At 45.7% G+C, this 22540-nt stretch overlaps 1 protein-coding gene across 1 annotated transcript in view; it reads right to left on the bottom strand.

Moving 5' to 3' along the window:
- The window catches only part of LOC147623491 (GDT1-like protein 5), a 66990-nt gene that overhangs the window by 6594 nt on the left and 37856 nt on the right, over positions 1-22540 (bottom strand). Inside the window, exons 5-9 of the mRNA XM_086821656.1 lie at positions 18482-18573; positions 18346-18382; positions 18132-18242; positions 17713-17757; positions 17565-17626 (exon numbers count right to left, since the gene is read on the bottom strand). Of these exons, the coding sequence (XP_086677782.1) occupies positions 17565-17626; positions 17713-17757; positions 18132-18242; positions 18346-18382; positions 18482-18573 (347 nt within the window). The remainder of the gene's footprint in view (positions 1-17564; positions 17627-17712; positions 17758-18131; positions 18243-18345; positions 18383-18481; positions 18574-22540) is intronic.

Below are 22540 nucleotides of genomic sequence, written 5' to 3'. Positions count from 1 at the left end.
ATTACAGGTGAGAAAGAGTACGGTCTCTTTCTTTGGATACAGGTTCCCTTAAACTTTCAGTTGACAGTATGACAGACAAAGGGAAAGGCAAGCTCCCTGCCGAAGAGAGTTCCTCTTCTACTCGCAGACAGCATATAGAGGTGACAGGTGCCCAGGTGTCAGCCTCTGCTCGGATGGAGCCAGTAGTACAGCCAGCCTTGTTAGAGGAAGAACAGGAACAAGAGGATTTATTTCATGCGCAGCTCCTGAGCATGGTTGGTACCTTTGAACAATTGGTGAAGAATCCCAGGATGAAGAGGTATTTGCAGTCAAGGACAGGGGATTCCCAGGCTGAATCATCTCAGCATGCAGTTGAGAGGGCACAGGAACAAATGCCAAGGATGCCACAGCATGTAGAGCAGACACCAGGAGTGGCAGCTGATCCAGTGCAGCATGTTACACAGGCACAGGTACATGCATTTAATGGCCAGGAAAGTAATGTGCAAAGGGTCATGCCGACCATTCCTCCATTCGTTGCTTTCCAGCCTGGCTATTTTGGTGGTGGATCTGTTTTCCAGGCCATGGCTAGGCCGCCCACAGTTTTGCCAGGATTGATGTCAAGAGGGTCACCAGGAATGATGCCTATGGAAGCTGTGAACCCTCTTTATGCCAATATAGGTATGCAGCCCGGATTTCAAACTTATTTTAGTCCAGTTTTGGGGCCCGCAGCACCTGTCAGTGTGGCTGAATTTTCTCAACCTAGTGGACAAAGAGCAGTAAGGACTGATGCAGAAAAGGTGCAAAAGGATTACAAAGAAGGAGGTCAAGCAGTAAAGTTTGAGACTTTCAGTGGGATGCAGGACAAATTGAAAGCGCTGACTTTCATTCAGCAGTTTGATGCACACTGGGGGTAACTTTACAGAGTCTTCTATGGTGCGGAAGGCTGCTACTTTCTTGAAAGGTAATGCATTGCAGTGGTGGACCTCACTGTTGATGCAAGGACAAGCACCTGCTACATGGGTTCAGTTTAAACAACAGTTCTCTTTTGCCTGGCTTACAAATACTTTTGAAGTGGATGTTATGACAGCATGGCACAAACTTGATGCAGCCATCTGTGTAAATTTGGAAGAGTATAATAAGAAGTTTTGGGATGCACTCTTGCCAGTAACTTCTTACAGGACAGTGCCATTGTCAGAGCAAATAGAGAAGTATTGTTGTGGTTTGCCCAAAGAAATCAGGGATTATTGCATTAAGACCAATGTTTCTAATATGACTCAGCTCATTGAGAATGCAAACATGGCTAATGCATTGCTACAGGGAGGTTCACGTGGCTTTAAGAGCACAGTGAAGAAGGAACCTCAAGACAAAGGACAGAAGAGGCCACTATATGGCAAGTCATTTGAAGAGAGAAAGGCATTGATGCAAGCTGGGAAATGTTTCATCTGTGAACAGAAAGGGCATATGGCTGCAAAATGTCCACAACAGCCACCAAAAGATGCGGAGGATAAACAAGGGCCACCCAAGAAGAAGACAATGTCGAGTGCAGGATTGATACCTGACATGGTTGGTGACCAGCAATGTGATTATGCGACAGAATTGTGCAGAGCATGGGGTAAAATCAGAGATGCTACAGTGCTGATTTTTTTTGACCCTGGTGCTCGAGCCAACTTTATTTCACCAGCATTGGCAGCCAAGTTAGGAATTCGTGCTGAAGAGATGGGACTAGTTGGACAGGCTGATTTGGCATGCCCTGGGCATTCAGTTCCTGTCACTCCCATACTTGGCAAACTTCACATGCATATACAGAGTTATGTCGACACAGAGGAGTTTCTTATCATGCCCTTGGAAGGATGTGATGTCCTATTGGGAATTCCATGGTGTCATAGGAAACATGCAGTGTTGGATGCTTTCAACAGGAAAATCACAATTGTACATAGGGACAAGACTCATGTTTTGGATGTGAAGCTGAAAGGAGAGTCTGTCCCAGTTATTTCTGCTTTTTGAAGCTGAATTCTAAATGACCTGTACATTTGTATTATATGTTTGGCAATGTACAGTTTTGACGTTTGTTGTCAATGACTTAATCAATGAATGAACTTTCAGTGCTTTGAAGTTGTATCTGTTACGCTTCAAATGAATGATTTACATGTTGTGACACTAATAGTACAAGATATATGCTATCGCCCTGTGTTGCATCCGGAAACATGTATTTGAAAGGCTTGAACCTGCGATGGCACAAATGGTAGTGGGGAATCCCTATCATCGCCCCGTGTCATCCGTTGGCAGGAGATACATGCGATGACACTAATCACCTGCGGAGTCTTGTGATCGTCCTGTGTCATCCGTTTGCATGTGGACTTGCAATCGAGGTCGCTTGCTTCTTTCAAGAGGGGGGTATGTCACCAGGAGGTGAAACTTTTTGCAGTTGTTTTCCTTATTTACATTTCTTTATAAATATATATTTTTCTTTTCTTTCTCTTTGGTTGCTGTTGCTTTCCCCGGGATCTCTTGGAAGGGCTTGGGCCATTGCAATGTCAAAATGGGTCAGCCAGTGGGACTTTGGACCAGTGGTTGGCTAAGCCTGAGAACTGCACTGAAAGATGAAGCACAGTGTCCAGGACATGGGCACTGAAAGATGAATGACAGTGTCTAGGACATGGGCACTGAAAGAGGGTATAGGCCAGTTTACACTAGTAAGTGGCCGCCACCGAAATGTGAATGTATCTTGAATTCTAAGCAAATTTTGAAGTGACCATAGTGGTCAAAGATGGTCAGGAGACCAGAAGGAATGCAGATGACATCATCCCTAAAATCTAGGGAACTGCTATTTTTGGCAGTGTCGGAATTGAAAAGTGTTCGCGTCAGTTTGTGCAGAATGTCAAGGGGACCAAAAGCTGACAAAGGGCTGTTGTGAGAATGTGAACCAGTCAGGAGATTTTTAGCCTGGAAGATTGCATGTGGAAAAGGCTTAAAAATGTGCCAAGTGTCAAATTTTGGTGCATTTTCCTCATTGAGAAGAGGGAAGCGTGGGAATTTGGGGAAGGAGGCTCATTTGCAGCCATCGTGGTGTTTTGTTGCAGGAAAAACCAGCATTCGTGGTGCATTCCCTTGCCCTAACTCAGAAATTGAGGGTTGAGCTTGCTCCCCACAGCCTCTCTCTCTCTTTCTCTCTCTTGCAGACTATGGAAATGCTATCATCAGATAAAATCAGGTACAATTGTGTGAATTTCATGCTTATATGCAAAGGCTAGTTGCTTCCTTGAACAGGAACAGGTGTAGTTGGTTCCTACACCAAAGCAGGGACAGAAGAGGGTAATAACCTCTTCAAAACAATGCTGTTTCAGCACTGTTTAGGTGCTGTTTTTGGGCTGTTATGTTGCCCGGTTGATGCCAAAATGCAGTAGGACTTTGTTTAAGTCCTCCAGGACAGTACAAGGGTTATTTTGGGCTGAAAACAGAGCTGAAAACAGGTCTGAGCAGAAAATTACAGCAAGCTGAATTGTGATGTTTTGGACTCCATTGGGTAGCTTGATGCCTATGGAAGTGAGCCTGTCAGTTGGGATTCATTCTGAGATGTTATGGAACAGTTTTAATGCAGTTATGCTGGCAAAATTCTCCTAGAATTTGTAAAATTCAGCTGATGTAAGTAGAGTGCTTTGTTGCACTTGTGCTTTGTAATTTCCAACCTTTTAACAATAAAGAAATACCGCAAGGGGCGCCGGACTTCGAGGCCAATGTGTTGTTGAGCGAGGGAGCGAGGATTCTGTGAATGTGTGTCTCAGTAAGTCCAGGTTATTTGTGAATGAACTACCGCTTTGTGTGTCCATAGACCGGTTTTAGCGTTCCCCTGCTACTATGCTGCGGACTCCATGATCTGGCGGAGTGAGGGATGTCCACTGAAGATGGTGGTGTATCTCTCTCTAATGACACTATATGCTCTGCATCTGCATACATAATGTTCCTCACTCTCAACCTCCTCCTGGCATAGTTTACATATCCTCTCTACTCTGGGGATCCGTGCTACCCTACCTGCCTCAATCTCAAGCTGGTGTGATGACACTTTGAGCTGGCCAATCGCCACTCGGGCGCTGTGAGGCATGTACACATCCATGTATCCAGGTCTCTGTATGAATCCATCCGCTGAGATACGCATAAACTGATCTCTGTGTAGTATAGCATCTTCGGTGGTAGAGGCTGACTGGGTGTAATCCAAGTCTCTTGAGTGTATCACTGCCATAAATCTTGCCGAAGGACTCTGTTCCTCTCACTGTGAGAGAGCTGGATGTGTGGTGCATGTATATCATACTGGAAAGGTGGTAGGTGATCTATGTCGAGACCATGCTGAGTGAGCCACTGTATCATCTGTGAATACCATGATCTCCTATCTCCACTCTCTGCAAGCTGCCTGGATGCCTCAAAAGCTATGTGAGAGTCGATCTGATGGCATATCTCTGATCCTCTGTATGAAGCAGATTGTCTGGAAGAGGGCCTCTACTAGCATAGGAGGTGCAACAAACTCCGTCCGGACAATGTCATGTGGGACGGAGGGTTTGCTGCGGATCATCCGTGAGAGCATGAGAATATGAGGCCTCTCTATCTAAGACCATGTGGAGGTGGCGAGCCCAGGTGCCCATACTTCTGCAGCATACATCAAAGCAGGGGTGACTAGTGTGTCAAACAACCACCCCTTAGTGCGGGACTCCTGGAAGTGTGCCTGGTGACACAGTCTCTCTAGCATGGCCAGAGCTGCATACCCTCGTGTGAGTCTATCCCTGGCTGCCAGTGCCATAGTAAATCTTCCTGGCGGAGTCGTAAATGTAATCCCCAGGTACACACGAGTCTACCACCTCTACCTGTCCTCCTGCTAGTGTGAAGATAGCCTGTCGTCGAACTGGCCCCTAAGGTGTGGAAAATCATGGCCTTGGTTTTCCCAAGGTTCAATGTAAGCCCCCTCTGTGTGCAGAAGTCATCAAGTGCATGGAGATGGTGCTGTAGTCCCATCCGCGACTCCGAGACCAGAATAATATCATCTGCATATAGCATAATGTGGACTGTGGTACCTGAGATGTCTACCCCATCCCCACCACCGTGACCAATGAAGTCAGCCACCTCATCGATGTATAGCCCAAATAGTGTAGGAGAGAGTGGGCATCCTTGCTTCACACCTATGGTGCTAGCAATAACATCAGATAGCCCCCAGGGGCATCGTATGCGCCCAAGGACCTGCTCATATAAAGCATAGATGCCCCAAACTATCTCTAATGGGATCCCCAATGACTGTAGGCGCTAGAAGAGTCTCTCACGTGGCACCGTGTCAAATGCTTTGCGGAAATCCACAAAGCAACAGTATAATCTCTTCTCCCGCACCCTAGCCTGGTCAATCAGAAAGCTCGTCAGAATCCGGCCTGCCCTGGTGCTCGCAGTCCCTCCTCCTCTACATATGAGCTCAACTATGCCTCGAGCACTGCGCCATAAAGTTTGGCCAATGCATGACCAATCATCTGTAGTTGCTGGGGTCTAGCATGTCTCCCACTTTGTGGAGAGGCACGATGGTGTGCATAGTCCACTCAGCTGGTAGGCCCTCAACTAGTGCCCTATTAAAGAGGTGAGCAACAAAGGGTCCCAGTGTGTCAGCTGCATAAATAAGATGCTCACTCTGTATACCTGTGTGGTCAGCCAATCTCCCATGCTATAACCGGCGGATAGCTCTCTGTACCATCGAGGTGGTAAAGAAAGTAGAGGTGATAGGGCGGGACTCCTATGGCTATGGTATGGGCGACTGCTGAGGGATATGGTAGAGGCTCTTTGCATATGTGTGCCATGTGTGTGGATCCTCAATCGGGGTACGAGGGCGAGGCTCTCTCATCCTGCACCATGCAGTGGCTACATCTCTACTCATGAGTAGGTGGTATATATCCCAGTACTGTGCCTCCTCATATGCACGCCTCTTATGGCGTGTGAGGGTCCTCATCTATTGGCTCGCCTGTCTCTGTGTAATGGTCCCCAGTGCTCTCTGGGCACGGAGGTGTCTATATAGCTCTCTGCAGTCATCATCATACCACCGATTCTGGGACATGCTCCCAGATCTATCTGTGTGCAATGTGTGTATGATGGGGGAAGCTGCGGGTGGCGGCCGTATGTAGTAGAGATGACAGCTGGGTGGTGAGTGTGTCTAGAGGTGACAGGGGATCCATCTGGAGTAGCCCGTCATATACATGATGCTTATATATGTCTATGCCAAGTCATGGGTGAAGTAGAAAGTTGTATGCGATGCCTGTGTGGGCTGTGTGGATGCTGGTGTGGAGCTCGCCAGTGATAGTAAGAGGTACGTGTGATCCGCACCAATAGGACAGGGGGGGGGATGGTGAAAGATGTCACTGCCTGTGTGGTCTCCATGGACCCCATGATGTAGTCCACTGTGCAACCCCCCCTGATCATGGAAAGCATGTTAGTGCTCCTAAATCCTGCCACTGTCTCATCCTGTTATAAATAACGAGATGGTGTCGCCCTCCCAGCTCAAGTAAGTGATGACCATATCTGGTGTTATCCAGCCCCATGTCCTCTGACACCCTGCAAGCTCCCGTGTCCTCCACCTCTAGTGTGTGCATCACCTCGGGGTGCTCGAAATCATAAATGTCGCACTGTCGGCTTTGTGTCCATGCATTAAAGTCCCCCATAAGGAGGACTTCCCCCTGGTTGGAGTAGTGTATGATCTCATCTGAAAGGGCTGCATATGGTGACTCTCCAAATGGCCCTGTGTTCTCCTCCTCCCCTCTACTCTCCTCCTCTGCTGTCATGGAATATCTCGATCCTCTAGGAGAGAAGTAGCATAGAGCAATGTATAACACCCTGTCTGCTGAGAGCTACAGTCTAGTCCACATGTATCTAGCCTCCTGGTCACGTGCTACCACCTGTAGGCGCTCCTGTAGCTCTTGCTTGAAGAGTACCGCTATACCTCCAGATCCTCTCGATGTGCTCTGCCGTGTGGTCCCCCTGTATGTAAACTCCCACTGATAGCCCTCTACTTTGGGTAGCCCCCTCTCTGGAGGGTGCTCTGGTGCGTCTCTGTAAGTAGTATGATGTCCCATCCCTCCATGACCTCCTCCATCCTCCCAGGATGGGTCCAAAGTGCTCCATTGCAGTTCCAAACTGCTGTGTGTATCTGTGAATCTAGATCCTCCATAGCCGATGTCCCATAGGCCGCCTGGCGCTAATCAGTGGCCTTGCCATCGATGATGACACGGCCATCGCGATAGAATGCTCTCTTGCCCTCTTTCCGGGCTTGTAGGACTCTCGGCATGCATGTTTTCCTGTGTTCTATCTGCATCCTTGTAAGGTCGTCATCCAAATAGATGGGATCTCCCTGTAATCCTCGTAGAACCACCCTCTTCCTCATGAAGGTGACCCTCTCCGTCTCTCCTGCAAACTGTAGGATGGGGGCTCTCTTGCGTGTTGAGTCTTTCCCGGCTCTCCATGCTTTGGTGAAGGGAAGAGAGTCCGCTTCCTTGTAGCCAAGCTTCATGCATAGAAGCTAACCATCTTTCTTGGGAGTGGAGTCGGGTGTCTCGGCTATACTTGTGACTCGAATGTTGAGGCGACGGCCATGCCTCATCTTCTCCTCCTCAATGGTGGTGTGAATGATTTGGTGTTCTTCCCTTTGAGTCTCCTCCCTCACTTCTTTACGGATGTTCTTCTTCACCACTTCAACCCTTCCTGACTGCTTGGCTTCGAGTTTTCCCTCCATGTCCTTTGCGATCTCCTTGGAGATCTCTTCTTTGATGGCCGTGAGAGTGTTGTCATTGATCTCCCCTTCTTCCTTCTCGGTGTTCTTGACAGCTACCAGTTCCACTTTCAATGCACTCACCTCCTCCTTAAGTGCCGTGTTCTCTTGTTCAAGGTCCGTGACCCGTGCTTCGAGGGCCATGATATGCCGGTGTAATTTGTTCTCCACCTCATTGAGGTTGGAATCGGATGTCTTCTTGTTCTCCTTGATTAGTGCCTTCATTGCCGTCTCGAGGGCCTCGAGCTTCTCTTGGAGCCTCGGAGCCATTCCTCGAGATTACTCTACAGTGCTTTCCACGGGCAGGGAGTAGCGAGAGAAATGAAATGATATATTAACGTCTTCAGAAGGCCAAAATGACCTATGAGACCAAAAAGGTTACAACAATTGGTGGATCTGATACAATGTCTTTGTAAGAAAAGCTAAAAACAACTAAACAACTAACTAAAACTGAAACAACTATGAGAAAAAGTAAGGTACTAGGAGCTCCTAATGGATAACATCTGGGAGGAAAACTCTAGCAACAAAGGTAAGCATCATATACATCACTATCCAAAGATGTCTCTCATCGGTCGATGGCGGATATCCTCAATGTCCTCCATGGTGAGTACTCTGATTGGACGTCTCCCATGCCGTGCTAGTATGGTCCTGATCCTCTGTTGTAGTCTCCACCCGTGTCGAGATGGGCCTCTCATCTTGGGGCGCCTGGACTGCCCCAGCTCTAGAGCCCAATCACTGTACCTCTGGTGCGGCTATACTCTGGGGCTAGCTGCAATGCCTGCTGGCCTGACTGCTCAATCTCTGGTCGAAAGAAGTCTGTAATCTGCCTCTGTAGGTGTCTCTCCCTCTCTGATCCCCTCCCGAGAGAGAGAGAGAGAGAGAGAGAGAGAGAGAGAGAGAGAGTTATGTTGCTGCCTTGGGGGCCTGAGGAAGGGTGGGCAGGATTAGGGAGGCGAAGGCACTAGGGCAGGGTGCGTGCAGGTGTGAGGAAGGGAGGCGAAGGCACTAGGGCAGGGTGTGCACAGGTGTGAGGAAGGGTGGGTGGGATTGGGGAGGCGAAGGCACTAGGGCAGGGTGTGCGCAAGTGCATGAGGCGAAGGCACTAGCGCACAGGCAGGCGGGCAGGGTGTGCGCAGGTGCATGAGGCAAAGGGACTAGCACACAGGCAGGGTGCGCAGGTGCATGCGGAGGCAAAGACACTAGGGCAAGGTGTGTGCAGGTGCATGAGGCGAAGGCACTAGCGCACAGGCGGGCGGGCAGGGTGTGCGCAGGTGCATGAGAGACAGCGAGCTTTGCAAGAGAGAGAGCTTCAGTCGTGTGCGCCTTACAAGAGAGAAAGAAAGTTACATAAACATCTTCAAAAGGCCCAGTGGGTCTATGAGACCAAAAGTGAGAGAGAGAGAGAGAGAGAGAGAGAGAGAGAGAGAGAGCTACGGTCGATTGTGCATAACAAAGCAAAGGCCATCATCATCATCGTTGCCATCATCACAAACACCATCATCATCAGCGCTGCCATCGAAGGGAGGAAGTGGAGTACAGTCGAGGATAAAGGGCTTTAGCACCTTAGCAAAAGTATCCCTTCAGCGTCTGGCTTTGTAGCTAGTGGGAGAGCTTCTAGACTCTTGTGCCTTGGCCCGGGTTCGAATCTGCCTGCCATGCGCTTTGTGGTGTGGTGTTCACATTGTGGCTGGTTGGCGCCCATCGGTGTGGCTTGGTTGTTTGGCCGGAGCTGTGTGTTGGCTGGATTCTCGTGGTTGTTGCCGGCGGCGGTTTCTGTGCAGTGAACTGTGTGGACATGTGGATATCCACACAACCATTTTAACTTTTTGAATTCATATTAAAGAAGCAACTGTTTTTCCAAAAAACCATAAAGTCAAAAGCCGTGCTTGCTTTCTGGAAATTCAGAAATCCTCCCACGAGGGGAGAGCTTTTTTTCCGAGAAGTTAAGCTCACAATGATGTTTTTTCCTTGAAGTGTATTCACGCACGCTTGGCACTTTTGTGTGTGTACTTCTTGACATAACTTTTCCGGGACTACTAAAGGACGGGACACTATCACTGGTGGTTTGTGTACAGACTAGTCGGGGCAATACCCTCTTGACGCTTCCACTAACACAAATTGACGCATTACACAGATCCTCAGATGCGTCACATTTTGGTGCGGTGACCATGGAAGCCTCTCTTTGACGCGGATTGCTGACTAGTATTGGTGATTTCTCTATCTTTTTTCTAGCATGCATGGTGATGTTTTTTACCCCAATGCTCCTTTGTCGATGGATGTGTTTCTTGCAAAGTAAATGCTACTGAGTGTCAAAGACAAATGGAGTGTTCAAGAACACATACAAAACTTTGAATTTTGGCTTGAGGATGATGCTCGAAATTGGTGCTTTTCTTTGCCCCAAGCTATTCATCACAATTGGGATGCATTGGTACAAGCGTTCTGTACGACGTTTGGCCAGTTGAGAGCCCTATAGAGTTGTGGGTGGAAATTCAGAATTTGTCAAAGGCAAGCTAAATTGCTGTATTGATTCTTTGGACCCTGTGCTACAAAGCAAGGTTTGATGATGAAGACCGGCCTCTCTTGAAGATGCAATTCAGATTGCCAAGGAGAGAGAGACAAAGATGCAGTTGCCTTTGTGACCTCCATCTTTGGAACCGGCTCCTACACAAACGCCGGTTGTTGCTAATCAAGGTGAGAATTCCGTGGATCGTTTGGTTAATGAGTTTGCTAACCTTTGAGTTCAGTTATTGCAGCAACAACCGAGAAATACCCAGCCTAGAGAAGGGGGGGGTAGCTCAAGTGGAGTGTGTTCATTGTCGAGAACATGGCCATGTGCTTGACAATTGTCAAGGCTCTTAGGAGGCCAATCCATATTCTATGCTAGGAGCTAATGGCTTGGGGCGCGTCTATTGAGAAATAGCTTCGGGAAGCACTGAGTCGAGGGGAGGTTCTTGTGGGGAAAAGAAATTGTGCTCGAGTGGAGGCGAGCATGGAAGAGGTTGAGACTTCTCATGCGGCACGAAAATGCAAGAAGATCTTCAAAAGAAAGATTGGATTGGGTGATTTTGAGCTTGGCTGTGGCGTCAAGGCGTATGACTTGATGGAGGATCTATGAACACTCAAGGTGGACATGACTCTTCAGCGGCTTTTGGCTATTAGTCCAATTATGAGGAAACAATGGTCACGAGCTATTAGCATAAGGTCATCCAAGCAACGGTCCAAGGGAGTTCACAAAGAGGCAAGTGATGTTACGATCCATTTGCATGATGATTTGCCAGTGATTATTTATGGCTTAACCATTTACGGAGCAATGGAGCAATGGCCGTGAATGTCATGAGTCAAGCAACCATGGAAAAGCTTGGGCTTTGTTGCCATGAAGCTTCTCCCTTTCATATCAAGTTGCCATGAAGCTTGGGCTTTGTTGCCATGAAGCTTCTCCCTTTCATATCAAGTTGACCGATAATTCTCATGTGCGAGCTCTTGGGATGATTAAGAAGCTTAACATTGATATATGTGGTATGCAAGTGCCTTCAGATTTTCAGGTTATTCCTACTAAGGCGGATCGGGCTGCCTACCCTCTCATCTTGGAAAGGCCTTGGATGCGACAAGTGAACATGACCCAAAAGTGGAAGATGGGAAATTTTCTTATGCAATATGGTGACCATCGAATAAGGTACAACATTTGAAGTGGGCAAGCTCAAGAGTTGGAGGAAGAGACCTCCTATGATAGAGGAGAGTATGACACTGATGCTACAAGCTCTTCTTATAATAATGAGGAAGAGGGTTCACCACTCAATAAGATCTCTATGGATGTGTTTAGGGTTCATCTTGATGTTTTGGATAGGGATATCATGCCGGCACATGAGAGGAGGACCAACAATGCAAAGTTGCTTGCATCCTCTTTGACGAAGGAAGAGAAGAAGGATTACCTTGAGATGCTTGATGGTTTTCCCCAACTCTTTGCTACAGAGTACACAGATCTTTGATGAGTAACTATGATTGAGCACAAGATAGATTTGAAGCCCAAGGCAAAGCCAGTGGTACGACTTCGAAGATTGGGGACCGTCCAACATAATGCTTTGAAGATAGAGATCGATCGACATTTGAGAGCGAGTTTGATCTTTCCCGTGGAGAATTTAGAGAATTTAGAATGGTTTCACCCATGGTCGTGTCTCCAAAGAAGGGAGGTTAGTGGCGCATATGTGTTGATTTTTAACCTCTTAATATTTGCACCAAAAGGGATCACCATCCTCTTCCTTTCCAAGATGAGATTCCTGATCGTGTGGCGGGTCATGAGATGTATACGGTGTGTGATGGGTATTCAGGCTACTTCCTAATTCGTATTGCCGAGAATCAATTGAAGACTACTTTCATCACATCATGGGGATGCTTTGCTCATCATGTAATGCCCTTTGGATTTACGAATGCCGCGGCAACGTTTCAACGCTTTATGAATGTGGTGTTTGAGCCATATCTTGGTACGTCTCTTCGTGTTTACTTGGATGATTTTTGCATCTATTCCTCTAGGTTTGGGCACCTTGAGAAGGTTCGTCAAGCTTTTGAGAGCGTTGATAAGTCTCAAGGATCTCTCAACCCTTCAAAGTTTTTTTTTAAAGCCATGTAAAGCAATATTTGGGGGGAAAGCTTGGAAGTTTTTTTAATTATTAGCTTTTAGAAAGCTAAATTTGAAAGCTATGGCTACTTAAACCTCTTGCTTCTATTTGTAAGAAGAGAACAATTGTTTCTAGAAAAGAAGAGTCATAGTTTTTTTTTGTAAGATGAAGAAGCGTGGACATTGGAAGAAATAGCGAGAAGACTTTGCTTTTTTTAAAAGCTCAAGGAAAAGCTTGTTTTTTCAATCAGCTGCATATACTTGAGAATGTGCACCTACACGAGAGTGAAAGAGTGCTACAGTCAACTCTGCATAACAAAGCAAAGGTCATCATCATCGTCACCATTGGAAACAACGTCATCATCAACACTGCCATCGGCAAAGTACAGTTGTGCAGAGGGCTTTAACACATTAGCAAAAGCCTCTCCTAAGACACGTTCAGCGTTTGGCTATGTGGCTCGTGGGAGAGCTCAGAGGCTCTTGTGCCTTGGCCTGGGTTTGATCCTACTTGCTGTGTGCTTTGTGGTGTAATGAGTCACAATGTCAACGCATCACTGGAGAAGCCCAAGCATGACACAGGTGAGTACTCAACAAAGTAAGCACTTGGATGGTGGCAAACCTCATGCTTTCACTTCTGGAAATTGTAATTGGCAAGCTTCTTCCTTCCCTTGATCTATAGAAACATGTTGCAGTGACATAAATCCATGACCAGACCGTCGGAAAGGGATCGGATTGAGAAATGGAGGCAAACAAAGCCAACTACTTGCATTTCTCTGCTAGGCTGCCAGCTCTCACACATCTGTTTTTTCGACTTGTAAAAGATCTGAGAAGGTGTTGGAATTAGGATTAGGGTTGCAACAATGCACACACACAAGATAGAGAAGCTTGAGAGCACACAAACTCACTAGATTAGAATGAACAAATGTGTGCCAGATACAAAAGATAAGTACACACCCCAAAATGAGTAGATAAGAGGGTGTACATAATATGCACGGGGAAAAAACCTCTTAGTGAGGGAAAAAGTTGCCCAGCGGTCCTAAGTGTCTTCACACACATCACTACCATATAATGCTACAAATCCCCCCTGGAGTGATGATGTGAACAAGTACAAGGTATGGCAGATCAATCCTGAAAAGGCAGTAAGCCGCCCAAAGCTTTACGAAAAGCTTCGAACTTTTCACAAGGAAGAGCCTTCGTGAATAAATCTGCCATGTTGTCATGTGTAAGCACATAGACCAAGCTGATCTCTGCTACAGAAAGTCTTTCCCTGACATAGTGGTAATGCACCTCAATGTGCTTAGTGCGAGCATGAAACACTGGGTTTCTCATAACTGCTAATGCGCTCTCGCTGCTGTCAGTGAAAATCGTAGTGCTAGACGACTGTCCAACACCCAAATCAGCTATAAGACGTCTGAGCCACACACACTCAATTGTAGCTGTAAAAGCTGCCCTGTACTTAGCTTCACAGTTGGAAGTGGCCACTGTAAGCTGCTTCTTGCTAAGCCATGATATACATGAATCGCCAAGGCGAAAGCAAAACCCACTAGTGGATACTCGTGTGTCATAACATCCAACCCAATCTGAATCACTAAAAGCATGCAGCTGTGACGCATCCCTCTTTGGATAAAACAATCCAAAATATTCAGTGTCCTGCAAATAGCGGAAAACCCGCTTGATAGCCTACCAATGCTTCGTACCTGGTCTATGCATAAATCTGCTCAATTGTGAGACCGCATACTGTATATCTGGCCTCGTGTTGCATACATAAAGAAGAGATCCAACAGCCTGATGATACAAACTAGCATCAAAAGAGTCTCCTGTATCTTGAAGACTAAGTCGAGTACCTGTCTCCATAGGTGTAGGCTGTAGCCACAGGTTTACAGTCTTCTAGATTAAACCTCTTCAATAGCTTCTGTATATATTTACACTGCAGCATAACAATGTCATCATTGCGCTGCATAAACTGAATCCCCAAATAATAATGCAAGGATCCCGAATCTAACATCTTAAACGATGACTGCAAATCAGCCTTAAAGGCCGAAATCTGATCTTTACCGGGTCCCATGAGAGCAGCATGTCATCAACGTATTGAACGATGACCAAAAATGTGTCCTTACTCCTCTTCACATAGAGGGTACTCTCTGTTGGACTGTTGCAAAAATCATTTGCAACCAAGTATGCATGAATCTTCTCATACCATGCTCTAGGAGCCTGCTTAAGACCATAAAGAGCCTTTTTCAACCTGCATACTTTAGACTCTTCTCCTTTCACATCAAAATCAGGAGGCTATGATACATACACCTCCTCATGTAAATCACCATTCAAGAATGCATGTAGTCTTAATGTCCCACTGATGTACATTCCACCCATGATGTGCTGCCAAAGCAATGAGACACCTAATGGTAGTCATACGAGATGTAGGTACAAAGATCTCATCATAATCAATGCCCTTTTATTGGGCATACCCTTTTGCAACAAGTCTGGCCTTGTAGCGATCAAATACTACCATCTACTTTGCGTTTTAACTTGTAAACCCACTTAGTACCAATGGCCTTCTTGCCATGAGGTAGATCTATCAAATACCAGGTGTCATTCTTGAGTATAGAGTTATACTCATCCTACATAGCATGCATCCAATGATCATCATCCTATGCTTCCTCAAAAAGGAAACAGGTTCCTCCTCATTACATAAAGTAGAAATGAGAACATGATCCACATGAGAATAATTTACACGATGAGAACCTGCACGAGTTCTGCTACGTAAAGGAGCTGCCAACTTGCTATCCCTTAATGTCTACACAAGCCATTTTGACATACACCTAGATTCTTCTATGGCTGCTCTCTCCTCATCCACTACATCCTCAATAATTGCCTCATCACAAGGCTGATTTGCAGGCTGATTTTGCACCTGCAAAGGCTGAATTTCAGCACTTGGTTGGGAATTCAATTGCTCTACATATAGCTGCCCTCCATTAAACAAAGGTAGGAGCGAATCAAACATGTCCTGTGAGCATACATTTTGCTGTTTTTTACATAAAAGTATGGACTGAACTGAGTTTTCAACAAAAACAACATCTCTACTTACCAAAATCTGCTTTGAGGCCGGATGGTAGAGTTTATATCCCTTGCTTTCTAAACTGTATCCCACAAATATGCATTTAACTGTCTTATCATCAAGCTTACTACGTTGTTGCTCAGGCACAAGTGCATAAGCAAGGCAACCAAAAACACAAAAATGAGCCACAGAAGGCTTCCTGCCATGCCAAGCTTCATAAGGAGTTTTAGACTGTAAGGCCTTGGTAGGGCATTTGTTCAACACATAGTTTGCACACATAGTTTTTTCTAACCAAAAACCATGAGGTAAATCTTGGGCTTTCACTATACATCGTGCCATCTCCATGAGAGACATGTTCTTACTCTCAGCCATACCATTTTGCTGAGGTGTATATGGCACTGTACATTGATGCCTTGTGCCTTTTCCAGCCATATATGCATGAAATTCCTTGGACATATACTCCCCCTCGATCTGAACGAAGGGTGCCAACTTTACATTCACATGCATTTTTAGCCAAGAATATGAAGTGCCTAAAGCACATAAAAACCTCTGACTTCTGCTTTAATGGATACACCCAGCTATATCTGGAGTAATCATCAATAAAAGTGACGAAGTAGAGATATCCCCCAATAGATGGTGTTCTCATAGGACCACATACATCACTATGTATAAGCTGTAATTTCTTAACAGCTCTCACAGATCCATCCTTTGGAAATGATGCCCGATGCATTTTACCAAGAATACACCCCTCACATACATTTCTAGTAGGGGTCTCAAGAGTTGGCAACTCAAACACCATATCATGCCTTTGAAATTTGAAGGTGTAACAGACTGCCATAATTCAAATGGCCAAATCGTGCATGCCATAATTCTGCATCACTCATAGCACGAGTCGTAGAGAATGAGCAAGCATCATGCTGTAACTTCTCAAAAGGGAAAAAATGGGAAAAAATACAGAGAGTGGAGAAAAATGAGAAAACACCTAATAAGGGCGGGCACACCCAAAACACAGGCCCTGGTGTATAGGTATAGACAGGAGATGACTTCTAATAGAGAAAGACCAAATGTTTTGCTACAAACAATTACAAAACGTGGTATTCTAGAAAGTCGCTGAGTAGGCAGGTTCTTCCAGCAAGAAACCAATCGGAGTAGCAAGGCTGACTACCATTCAGTCTGGGTACCAAGGCCAAAGTTCAACTACACAAGAAAGGGAATATCTTCAGGCCAAAGATTAAGAACTGCATTGTACTCATGTAAACTTCATAAAAAACCAAATACCCCAAAAGGGGGGGGGGGGGGGCCTTCAATGGGTTATAGGAACCATATCCAATGTTTGGCATATTCTCTCTCCTCTCTCTCCTCTCAGTTAACGCACCACAATAATTGCACAAATCAGCAATGAATGTATTAGGGCTTCCACATGTGACAGGTCTTCATCCCTTTATCCGATAAGGCCAACACTCACCTAGTCAACTCATTCTCCAGTGGTATGCACATCCATGTTGGGGTGATGCATATGACAACACTATCCAGAGGAGATTACAAAAAATCCACATGGGGGGACCACCATCATGCCAGCCATAGTAAATACAGATCGTGAACATGGACAATTCAGTATCCAGACCCTTGAAAGATGAAATTATATGCTGGCTCTGTAACTCCATTTCTTTAATAGAGAGTGAGCTTACACCCTTAGCTGAGAAGCATCTGTGAGCTCACCTACTGCCCTTGCAGCTCGGACATGGCAGTATGGGTAGATAAATCAGCCTGATGCCAGAGATGGCAGTAAATACCAGTGAATAGAGGAGTCATAGGAGCACTGCACTTAGGCAGGCTCAAGAGGTGTGAGGTGGCCCATTTTCCTCCCAAGAGACTTGAATTGTATCCTCTTTCTTGCTTCGGCCAATGTGCAGGTTTTTAGGATGTTGTAGAAGGTTCTTTAGCTTTGATTATTTTGTTTTCTACAATCACTTTCTAGATTCAAGTTTAGGAGGTCCTTGTTCAAAACTTTTAAAAGATTTCTTTCAAGATTCAACCAAACAGCACATCACCATCCGAGGCAAAATTACATACAATATGTCTTCGCATATGCATAATGAGTGTGATATATAGTTAACAAAGCCAACATTCTAACTTACAGTATACCCCCAAGTGCCACACCAACAACACTCTCCTCTGCAGCAAGCCCAATTGTGGCAATCTGCAAGGATGAGTTCAAAACTCTGAAGTAACAAATTTGGCAATGTCAATCGACTATTATGTCAATTGAGAAAAAAGGAAACATACCTGGCTTTTATCTCCCCATTCACCAAGGAAGGTGAGAGAGAAAGTCTGAAATGGAAAGTCAACGGAGTCAGCTTTTGTGACAAAAATCATTCCCAAATATTAAAGACATGATAGACACCCATCCATTTCTTTGTCTGGTGTTGTCTGAACTGCAGTACCATAGAAGCTGTTTCATTTGATGAGATTGAATGGTGTTGGCTATTTTGTGCCTGTTTTCTTGAGTGTGCCGGGATGTATGTGGATGTTGGCTATTTTGTGCATATTGACACATGAGAGTGCATTCTTGCACAGGGGATACATGCATGCACGTGTGTGTGCATGTGCTTTTTTGGGGAGTGGTGAAGGGGCACCTGCTTACTAATATGTGTGCGCCTGTACATGTGAAAAATACTATTGAAAAATTGCCAGAAAATACATGCCTCCAGAAGTATGGGAGAAAATAGCATTGTAAGCAACGACCTCTGCTGCTTTTTCAAGTCATTATCCTCATTCATGGAACGCTTCTTGTTTTTCCTTTTTTGGTCATTATCCTGTTACATTCCATAATCACATACATCACCAGCAGCAGAGACCACAAGCTCAACTCTACAGAACCCATTAATGCCAGCTTTTTTAATAATGAGCTCTACTAACCAGCTCAGCTTCCACCTCAGCCAGCTCCGATGATTCCCTGAAACCACTCACATTACAAGCTCAGTAAAGCCCAATTCCTTGGGCAACAATGCAAGAGGAAACATAAAATAAAAGCATCTAATGTGTCCGTGCTCACCCATCCTTTTTTGTAAAAGCATCCCAAAGCGAGCGCAGTCCAAAAAAGAAAAACAGAACAGTTGCCAAGTTGTGGGTGACCCTGGGAGAAATCTGTTTCTTGAATGAATTAGGTGACTTAATATCAAAACTAGTTATTGAGATAAATATATTCAGAAAAGCTCCAAAATTGATGCATGACCACCGTTATCATGAGAGAGAAAGAGAGAGAAGTTGTATTAGCATCTGCAAGGTCAGATACTGCCTATGAGAACAAGAACTGAGGATTTTGTACCTCAAGTAGGGAGCTTACACACTAGCTATTAATGCAAATTAAACACTTACAAATGGCCACAGCCACATTGAACATAAACTGTAGAAGAGATACACATAGGTAACACCACATTAGGGCTGGAATGGGCCGACACACACACACACCCCACTCCCCCCCCCCCAAGTAGTTTTGAAAAGCGTTTCGAACCGTACGAAACGGACCGAAACGTTTCGTTTATTGAAACACATTTTTTAGCAAAAAAAATCCCCCCCAAAAAATCTGTCTTATTGATGCACTGATTTTCCATTTTGTGGAACACGTTTCAAGGTGTTCCTTTTGTATTTGTGTGCATCTGTCCTAACTCCCGCTGCTGTGTACAGTGTACCTTGTACTTGCCAACTGTGAAGCTGCCGGGTCACAGGTGAAAGTGCCAAGGTAAGCCTACCTTGAGTCAGGGTATTTTAATCTTCTTTTTGCATATGCTTCTGAACTATATGGGCTGTTGTAGCCTGCAGCCTGCAGCCTTCTGCCCTTTTTTTTGGCATATGCGTCTATAGGTTGCACTATGGAGCTTGTGCAGCTATAGTCTATGGCCCCATAAATACTATGGGTGTACCATGTTGGCAATAGTTATTAGGGTGTAAAAAATATTCAAGTTTTTCAAGTATTCTGCTTGCAAAAATAGGTGAGGCCTAAACACTTATTTCTTGTACTGTTGTGCAGTCTATATTAATATATATATATATTTATTTATTTATTTATTTTTATTTTTATTTTTTTGCTTTTTTGTTTGAAACTTTTTTTGTCGTTTCAAAAAAATATGAAACTTTTGAAACGTTTCTGAAACCCGTTTCAAATCAGGCATTTCTGAAACTCCTGGTAACTATGCACCCCCCTCTTCCCTCACCCTGGGATATCCAAATATGATATCCAGTATTACAAGTACAAATGTGCCTTACACATGCCCATATTACCAGACACTGATGAAGTGATTTCAACATGCCCATATTACCATACACTAATGAAGTGATTTCAACACCAATGTGGGTACTGATCTTCCCCTCATACTCAAGAAGCCTTCAAATACAGCATGAAAGTTAATTGAATAGAGAACACAATATACATCATAAATACCCGCAAGTACTTATGCATGTACAACCGGTGCACTTGCACATGCAGCCCACAGCACAATCAGAGGAAAATCAGCTGATACAAACAATAAATCAGCTGGGGTCACGTGCATGCTCGTGCCATGGCTAATCTTTAGCATGAACAAGCTGAATCCCTGATTAGTGCAGCAGTTAGGATAGCATATAGCAATAGCATCAGAAGCATCTTCCTCATCATCATCGTAATCATCAGCAGTAAATCATCATCAGCACCAACATTGTTAGCATCATTATGAGAAGGTACATAAGGGCTGTCTGCTGGCAGCCAGCACTCTGTCGGCTGGCAGTAGGCCTTTGTACCATAGTTGCCAGGCGTTTCAGAAACGGCAGGTATGAAACGGGTTTCATACGTTTTGAAACGTTTCATAAAAGGTAAGAAACGGGTACAAAAAGGTTTCATACAAAACAGAAAAAACATGTATATTTTTTACTTGAAATATACAAAAGAAAAAACTGTTGACATAACTTATAAGAGACCACATTGAATTCATTTCAATAAAAACAAAATACATGTAAGATATGATGATATCACAAATCACGTGGGTGATCACTGATGACTAAACAAAAATCAAAAGCATCACCACGTGGGTGATGAGTCATGACTCAAAATCCAAGATCAAAATAAATAACATGTCCAAAGTTCAAACTAAATAACATGTCCAAATAAAATGATACTGGCAGCTGCTAGCTACTATCTGCATCCTCATGCTCATCCTCATCTGCATCTTCTGCCTCTGCAGCCTCACTCTCAAGGTCACTGCCGGTAGCCGAGTCCTCAAAGGCCTCATCCTCTAGCCTCTCGAGAAGATCGTGTAGTGCGAACCGGAGCCATGATCTCCTCATAGAGCGAGACATCAGAGCATAAGTGACCTGTTCAGCTTCCTCTGACTCATTAACACAAGAACTACCAACCTTAGTACTGGAAAGTTCCTGCCAACTGCTGCCAACTACTGGTACGCTATCCACCATCTGGTCCCGGAAAGCCTGTACCTGCAGCGTATCCACACTTGAGTAGCCATGACCAGACTGCCACTCATCACAATCCTGAGGACCTGGGAGAGAGAGTGCTGAAAGCCTGTAAACTCCATTCTCCACTCCACCTTCCCAAACCACTTGGCCTGTTGCTTTGTCCCGGAGAGCAACAAAATGCTCATCAAACTCCACCCGTACGCCAGTCTTGCAAACCTGATGCACTGACAACACATGAAAACCAAGTGCCGGAACATACAACACCTGGGAGGAATGCTTCCCCCCTCTGCCATCGGGAACTATCTCCATCCTGCCCTCACTGTGAACTGGGATAGTGGACGTATCCCCAGTAAGAATATGACCAGAAAGTCTGCAGAGATCCTGTAAACCGGAACGGGAAGGAGTCATGTGCCTGGAAGCACCACTATCGAGAATCCACTCCCGAGTATCCGTTGCGGAGAGTTCTCCAATCTCCTCCCTGCCTGAAGAAAATGAAGCATCGGTGTCCATCACCTCCAGGTGCACAAAAGCCGGAGTCTTCATGATTGCTGAGGAGTCTTCACCCTTCTCGGTCTTCCGCTTGGGACACTGCCTCCAGTAGTGGCCTTTCTCGCCACAATCATTACAGGTCCTCTCTGCCTTCAGTTTCTCGCGGTCACTAACGGACATCTTCTCATAAGACTTCTCCGACGAAGCCTTCCCCTTGCCCGTGTTACGGCCTTTCGACCGTTGGCCAGTTAAGGTCTCCGAACCTCCACCCTGAGGAGGGTTCGTGAATCGTTCCTCCTGGTCCAGGACCATGGGCACAAGCTCCTCCCATGTGATAGTGCTGACAGCAACGTGATGGCCATGTCCTCTGACGATATCTCCTTCCCAGCCTGGAGAACTTCCTACTGAAGAGCCTGCAGCTTGTTAATATGCTCCCGCATCGTCGACGACTTTGCAGGGCTCATAACCCGCATCTGTACTTCCAAGGAAATCCTCTTCATGGGCGATACCCTGTTGTAAAGTGAGGCCAAATGCTGCCATATACCTCTGGCCAGCGTCATATGCTTTACATGATTAATTACCTGTGGTGTGCAGTTGAGGCAAATAAACGAACGGACCCTGGCGTTGACGCGATCCCACATCTGCGTCTGGGCCTCCCGGTCCTTTCGGGATGACGGTAACTCCCCTTCCTCTACTTCCGGCCGTGGAACACCAACAACGACGAAATCGGCGAGATCGTAGGACTCCAGAACGGATTCCATCATCACCTTCCATATGCCGTAGTTGCTCCCGTCCAACTGACGGTCCACCCGGAACGTGGGGAGTGTCGGGATCTTCACATGTCTCTCGGCCATCTCAAACAGATCTGCCATAGCGGGGATGTACTCTGAAAAGGATGGGTGGGTGGGAACAAAGAAGAACTGATACCTGCAAGTGGCTGTCCAGCAAATCAGCCCGCCTTCCTCTTGCTTCTCCTCTTCCCGATCAGCCCAAAACAGTCCACCAATCAGCCACAAAACAGCCCCCTCTTGCTCACACAAATCCCAAGACCTATCTAGAGCCTAGGGCTCTGATACCATGTCAGAATATGCAGCGGAGATGATGACCAAATCTGGGAACACGAGCAAAAACGCAGGCAGAAAAACAGCACAAGAGAGAGAGAGATGTAGGCGTGTAACTC

This window comes from Cibotium barometz, chromosome 27 (genome assembly GCF_041138505.1).
Source record: "Cibotium barometz isolate CiBa-2024 chromosome 27, ASM4113850v1, whole genome shotgun sequence".
NCBI classification, from domain to species: Eukaryota; Viridiplantae; Streptophyta; class Polypodiopsida; order Cyatheales; family Cibotiaceae; genus Cibotium; species Cibotium barometz.
The sequence above is the reverse complement of the archived record's forward strand: the minus strand, read 5'-3'. Positions and strand labels throughout refer to the sequence as shown.